At 40.1% G+C, this 7,126-nt stretch overlaps 1 protein-coding gene across 1 annotated transcript; it reads right to left on the minus strand.

The window, feature by feature from the left end:
* Positions 1-900: 900 nt before the first annotated feature.
* On the minus strand, positions 901-5,764 carry dmrt2a (doublesex and mab-3 related transcription factor 2a). The gene is made up of 4 exons (XM_086205418.1): positions 5,638-5,764; positions 4,698-5,128; positions 2,473-2,575; positions 901-2,130 (listed from the first exon to the last, which is right to left on the minus strand). The coding sequence occupies exons 2-4, from the start codon at positions 5,073-5,075 to the stop codon at positions 1,025-1,027; spliced, it is 1,587 nt and encodes a 528-aa protein (XP_086061544.1). The 5' UTR covers positions 5,076-5,128; positions 5,638-5,764; the 3' UTR covers positions 901-1,024.
* Between the last annotated feature and the right edge of the window lie 1,362 nt (positions 5,765-7,126).

The following is a 7,126-nucleotide window of genomic DNA, read 5'->3' on the forward strand; positions in this document are numbered from 1 at the left end:
GGATTTATTCATGTTTTTTAAAATCCATAATGTCTTTTAAAAAAAAAAAAGGCACAATACCTCTGAGTAATTGCAGAGCCTGTGCTTGTGGAGACCAGGCCACCAAACAAATGCCACGTTGTGAAGAACTTAATTCTACTCACATTTAAGTCTTAAAAATATCTGTGACTTTCCAAAACTAAAACTTAAAAAGCTGCTAGAGACCAGTGCTACAAAATTTTATTTACTTTTCGAAGCAAGTTATTTGTAAAAAAAAAATCAAACAACTGATATTTTTAGTTAAACTCAAGAAGAAATTACTAGCACTTGATGGAAATAACTGCTTTTATGTGTAGCATAATATGTAAGATCTGAAAATGTATTACTTAGCTGCTGCTATTGTAAGTAAGAATATAAAAAGAGTTTCATGGAGAGGTGGCATGGCTCGGAGGTAGAGCAGCCATCGAGCAAACAAAGGGTCGCTGGTTCAATCCTCACTTCCCCTGGTGAGCATGTCGAAGTACCCGGAGCAAGATACGGAATGACTATTAACGGAATTATTCCTGATGACCCGTCCAGGGTGAACCCCGCCTCTCGCCCAATGTCAGTTAGGATAGGCTCCAGCCCCCCCCCCCCCCCGCTACACTTAACAGATAAACGGTATAGAAAATGGATGGATGGAGTTCATGCACTTCCCTCTGACCAAATGATACATCTGCTTACAGCTAAATGTCTTCTTGATGTAATGAAATCAACAACATTTTGTGAAGAGTTCAGTCTTACAAAGTTTATTGACATGAGGAAAACACTGAGATGTTTAAATACTCTACACAATAATTAACATGCACATGAAATATTATATATATATATATATATATATATATATATATATATATATATATATATATATGCATACTGTACATAAATATTACAATAGGAAAATAATTCCAAGCTGTTTTATGATGCAGTGCCTTTGTTTTTCTTTGATCCTCAAACCACAAATGCAGGTGCTCTCTAACTGAGACAAATAGTGCAAGAGAAGACGTTAATGGAATGTTCGACTTATGGAAGATGATGGTCTTTTCAATATGGCTTCCACAGAGAAGGACAAAGCCTCGCTGGATGCCATCTTGGTAACTACTGGTTTGGACAGGAAATCTTTGCTGTATCTGTCTGTGATTTTGGCAGCCTGAACATCTTTGGTAGAACTTTCCCTGAACTTGCGAGCAGCCTCCTCTAAGATCTCTTTGCAGTACGGAGCCCTGAGGTCTGGCCCGGCCCCTGTGCTGCTTTTTTCACTCAGAGAGTGCTGGATCAGGGAGTGAAAAGAGTTGAGCTTCAGTGAAAATTTAGCACTGTCCTTGCTCAGCTTGTTCAGGACTTGGCTAGAGTTTTGGGAATTAGAGTTGTTGGGGAAGGACTGTCCAAAGTTCCTCTTTGGTGGAGAGAAAGCTGAGCACTCCCTTGGGCCTCCCTGGGTCATGCAGAGAGGTTTGGGATCAGCTCGCTGTGGGTCTGAGGAGTCCTGCAGTGAAGCCGCTCGAGATCCCTCCAATTTAGCAGCGAGCGCAGCAGCAGCAGCATCCTGCTCTGGCGCCTGGCTCTCAGCAGGCATCACTTTAGGCTCCCACACAGCACCTGGCTTCATGTTTTGCACTGCTGTTGCATTGAACAGACACTGCTGATAAAGCAGGGCATCCCCCAAGTTAGCTGTGCCACGGGGCCACATCACAAAGCCACCTCGCGATGGCTGCAGTGGGTAGTGGCGGTAGGTGGTGGCCACACTTACATTTGAGGAGATGAGCTCAACATTCGCAGAAGCTGACGGGTACTGCAGGGGCAGGTCCAAGCAGCTGGTGCCCAGTATGTTGCACAGCTCTTTGGGCTGAGGCTCAACCTGAGCTGCGGGTGAGTAGGCCGTTTTGTAGGAGTTGTACTCTGCTGCATGGTGGACCATACTGTTAGGGAAGAGGAGCGAGGCTGTGGCCTGGCTTTTCTCCAGCAGCTCTCGTTCTTTGTACTCTCGCTCCAGCATGATGGTTTCCAGCTCCTTGTCGGCAAAGGCTCTTCGTTTCCTCATGCGATCGCTGAGCGGAGGGGGGAGAGAGGGGTTGGCTGCCAGGAATGCATCAGACTGCACTGGACGGTATCCTGTCATTAAAATATCCCAGATTAAGCACATTTAGTGTGTTGTAGTAAATGCAGAGTATGCATACAGAAATTATCATGAGAATCATAAACAATAACAACATTTACTATGGAAAATGGCAAACATTTCCCATGTTGTTATGGTGTTGGAGATGCTATTTTGTGAACTGATTGCATGCCTGACATTTATCCACCCTAAGCTAACAAATGTGAGCACTTTTACTGTGAGAGAGAAGAAATACAACAAGCTACAGGAGACAAGGAGATTTTCTTTGAGTCAAACAAGGACAGAGGAGGCGCCGGGAAGAGCAGATAAAGAGAGAAGTGAAACATGTTTCTTTTTACCTTCAAGGATGCTTTTGGCCAGCATGGTGGAAGGTCGGACATGTCGCTGATATATGGTCCTCCTCTCTGCTGGAATTTGTTTCCCGGATATTCCTTTCTTATCCTAATGGATAGAGGAAACACAGATACATTTTCAGAATCAGAAATCCTTTATTAATCCCTTGCGGGAAATTGTCAATATTTCAATATGTTTTCTTGATCCCGAAATAATGCCGAATTTGTCACAGTTTATGTCCAAGTCAAATCCGTGTTTGTATAATATTAGTGGGCTTCTGAAAAATAATCCTCTCTGAAAAACTGCTCTTTCTACAGCAATTTTAGGAAATATTGCAGATAGAGAAACAATTAAATTTGATTATATTATAGAAATAATACTTTTTTTATCAAGGCCGGAAACAAACACACGCATCAAATGACACACAAGCACATTCAAACCCTGAAACGTTCATTTGGTACCATCATTCAAAAAAGCTGACTTTTATTGTTTGATTCTTGCTGTTTATAATGAAAGATAAAGGGAGATAAAACTGTCAAAATGAAGCCCTGTCTAATAGACATGTGCTTCCCCATTGAGAAATTTCCCGTCAAGAACTTTCTCTAAGCTGTTGCTTTGGTTGGAAGTTTACAGAAGCAACATTAATATAACTTAAAGCCCCTCAGGGCACCAAGAAAAGAACTCTGCCAATCACTCATTTTTGTGTTTCTGCCACACAAACAACAAACTAAATATCCATTCAAACCTAAAATCTCAACCGCAATTAGACTCACTACATTTTAAGATTAAATACAGGGCTTGAAACGACTTCTACAATAGGAAGCTGGACTTCAATTTATTGATTTTTCAATAGAATTAAAAAAAAAAAACATCTATGTTTTTGCTGAGGTGGGAGAACAAGAAAACCCATGTCTTTATTTTTTGATATATAAAATCATTTATTTATCAATTTATTTTTGGAAGAAGAATATTCCCCATGAATGTGCAGCCCCTGACTTAGTTTTTAAAAATGCTCAATGAATCAGAAATATTTCAGCTTATAGCAGAAAAAAAAGGTTTTTGAGCTTTTCCTGGCATTTTGATATTTCACGAAAAATGTTGCACTGATGTAAAAACAGCAGCCAAGTCACATTTGACTGTCCTGACTTGTTGAAAAATAAAATAAATTGTGATGATAATTTGAACGAGACCATTTCATCCTCAGTCGACATGAGAGTAGTACAGCATATTCAGCCACCCTGAATTATATGTTCCCAGCAATCCTAGGGCCAATTTCATAACAGGAAAAAACAGGGTGACTTAGACACCTCAGATAGAGTTGGTAATACTACATGTACGAGTAATCATGAGCTGAGTAATCATGAGCTAAGTACACGTTCAGAAAGTGATCCATCAAACTGGGAGGAAAACATAAGGTTGAGAGGGAAGTCGATCGCTAATTCTAGAAATTATTTTCATGCTACAAGAAAAAAAGCATGTCCAATTTTTAAAAAAAAATCTGTTACATATCAGTTATGTAAATCTATATATTGAACACATTTTCAGTTCTAACAATAGTTATAGACACTGACAATTTTAGACTATTTTTAGAAAACCTCAGAAATACATTTTAACTGAACCACCACCCACCACCACTATCTGGAGAAATCAGGTGACAAAGTGAACATGTAGTCAAATTGAGTGGAGGGATAGAAAAAAAGGTATGTGCATTCCATTAAATATTTTCTGGATGTACATTTAAGACAAGGGGACGTCATTCTATGAAGAAGACCTTTGAACATTTTTGAAAATAAAAATATGGTGTTTGATTTTTGATTTGATATCATACAAGTTTAGTCTTAAAGTAAAAGTAAAATTCGATTTTTACAAAATCTGTAATTTAAGGACCTGCAAGGCACTATTTGTCATATTCTGGCTGCACATTAACAATACTTCTACTCCTACTCCTACGACTACTACTACTACTACTAATAATAATAATAATAATAATAATATCAATAATAATAATATGCAGGCAGAAAAAGGCAAAGCCCAGAAAGTCCTAGCTTTGGAGGGAGGACAACTCGTTCGAAGTCTTTCTAATACAAACTTTATTTGATGTTTTGTTTTTTGCTGCAAGCCTCGTCTTGCTTTGTAACGGACGCGTGTGTAGAGAGTTCAGTACTGTGACAGTCAAAGCTCGTCCGCCTGCATTCACACACCCATTCATCCGTATATCCAGGCTCCCTACCTCCGTGGCTTGCTGCCTCCTCAGGGCCACCTGCGCCGCCATCACCCGCTGCCTCTCCACCACCAGCAGGCAGTTGGCGCACTGGCAGTCCCTCCAACGGCAGAAGCGCTTGTGGCCCTTCAGGCAGGACACCACACCGTGATTGCGGCAGCGGGCGCACTTAGGCGTGCGGCTCAGCTTCCTCTGGTCCCCCAGACACAGTCCACTGGAGCACGGCTTCTCGTCGCATTTGCTTCCGTCTCCGTCTCCGTCTCCACCGCCACCGCCTAGCGGAGCCGAGCCGGGGCGGCTGCTGCTGGACCAGTCCGCCAGGTCGTCGCTCTCCATCTCCAGACTCTCCACGTCAATTTCAAACTCGCAACTGGCTGGGTCTGCCATGTCAGTCCGAGTCCCCCACCGGATTGTTTTTCTTTCTTCTTTTTAATTTATGCCTAAAGACAAAAGAATTTTTTTTAATGTTTCAAACATGAATTAGTAAGTATTAGTATGAACCTCAGTAGTTACTTTCGGGCCCCTTGTAGGTCACAGAAACAAAATGTCAGGACCTGCATTCAAATATCTGAAATTGACTTTTCGGTGAGGGTGACATTTCAGGTTCAAGGAGAACATCCGTGGACTGAAATAATCCAAGAAATTGTCGCTCATTTTCGAAATTTGAAAAGATAAATAAAGAAGTAAATGTACCTAAACCAAAAGTTGTGCATGCAGCAACATCTCTCTGAATTTTAAAGTGACAGGAGTAAATAGGGTGTTTAACGTTAAAGCAGAGCAGAAACAGGAAATAAGAAACAACAATCCCGTCAGTCTAATAATGATTGTCACTTCACACAAACAGAGCAGGTTTAAATTAATCTGGGCTAAATAACAGTCGTTTTTTTTTTTTCTTAAATAAAATCTCAATTTGGCGCTCCAACTAATGAGAAGCAGGACTTCCGTTTACCTCCAGAAGTGTGTTGGTCCAGTCCAAAGTTTTCCAGCAGTGATGAATCACAAAGGCTCCAGGTCAGCCTCGTAATTAGCTGTTAATTGGGTGCATGAATGATCGTGTCACTTTGAACTGATCCAAGTTTCTTCTGACAGCCGAACTCCAAACGCCACTCCTAAGAGGCGCTTCAGTCTGCGCTCTCTGTCCTTTGATTGGCTGCTTCTTAAACGCATGGACCAATAGAGATGCAGCAAACTTCCTGGAGGAGTCGGAGGTAGAGCCTCCCAGAACTGCCTAAAGAGTAATTTGATTATGCTAGTAAAAAGTCCCAACAACATTTTTTTGCACTCTTTTCATTTAAGGTTTTTCATAGTCTAAACAAAGGATTCTCCAAAAAAATACAAAACAGTAAAACATATTTTTTATTATTCATATTTTTGTGTTGTAAAAATACCAAAATGATGTATTTTTTCAACTAGTAATTATTTGCTAATGGTATACATGTCAACTTTACAGTTTACAGCAAAAATGGAAGAACTGGGTTTGGGTTGGGGTCAAGCTAAGGTGAAGCAATGAGGGTCTCAAGCAGCAATAATAGGTGTATATACATATAATTAGGCATTAACTACCTGTTGAATAGAGGGTATATTTGTTATAATTGTTGAACTTTGGTTTATAGGCCAACTGAAATGGCACCAGCTAATTCTTGACTCTTTAAACAAACTCTCATTCGTTTTTCATTTCTTAAAATTAAATTTTCAAAATTTCTGCAATCGCTATTCCTTCCTCTCAAAGATCATAACTGATGAAGCATTTGCACGTGGAAGCTGACTTTGACAAAAGGGTCTGCCAACTGAATTAATGTAGCCTAAGAACAACCTGACCGTCTTCAAGGTTTCTACACGTCATTTTTCAACATTTACAGTGTCTAAAATGGCCGTTAACACATGAAAAATAATCTGAGAAACCCACATTAAATTTTAGTCAAATGCGTTTAACTAAAAGAGTTTAATGAATTGCAGGCAAACATAAAAGTTCATCAGTATGAAGCAAAAGACATTTTTGGTAGTTGATCTTTATTGAACCGCAGATAAACTAATATCAAGAAATTGTGACTCATATTTCCATATCTTTTACAACATTTTACAGCTTTTTTTTCTTTCTTTTTTTAAACTGTTCCAGGTCTGGAAATTTCCCGTTTCTATTTCAATGACCTTTCCAGTTTTTTTTTCATGAAGGCGATGCAGCATATGATGCGGCCTGTAAAGTGTTGCAACCTTAACAGGGCAGTGCCATCTTACAGGTGGCGACGGTCTTCTCCTGCAGGCAGACGTAACTGAAGATGAGTTCAGTGTTTTCACAACACTCCCTCCGTGATCGTCCGCCTTCAGCAGGGACAACTTCATGTAGACCTCAATTTAAAATGCTTTGAGTTTTTACAGCCCTTTGTGTGACTCATAACTAAATGCACAGAATGTAAAGGTTTCATTCTTTATCCAAATTT

This window comes from Aulostomus chinensis, chromosome 6, assembly GCF_037954235.1.
Source record: "Aulostomus chinensis isolate RoL2024-O1b breed Wild chromosome 6, RoL_Achi_v1.0, whole genome shotgun sequence".
NCBI classification, from domain to species: Eukaryota; Metazoa; Chordata; class Actinopteri; order Syngnathiformes; family Aulostomidae; genus Aulostomus; species Aulostomus chinensis.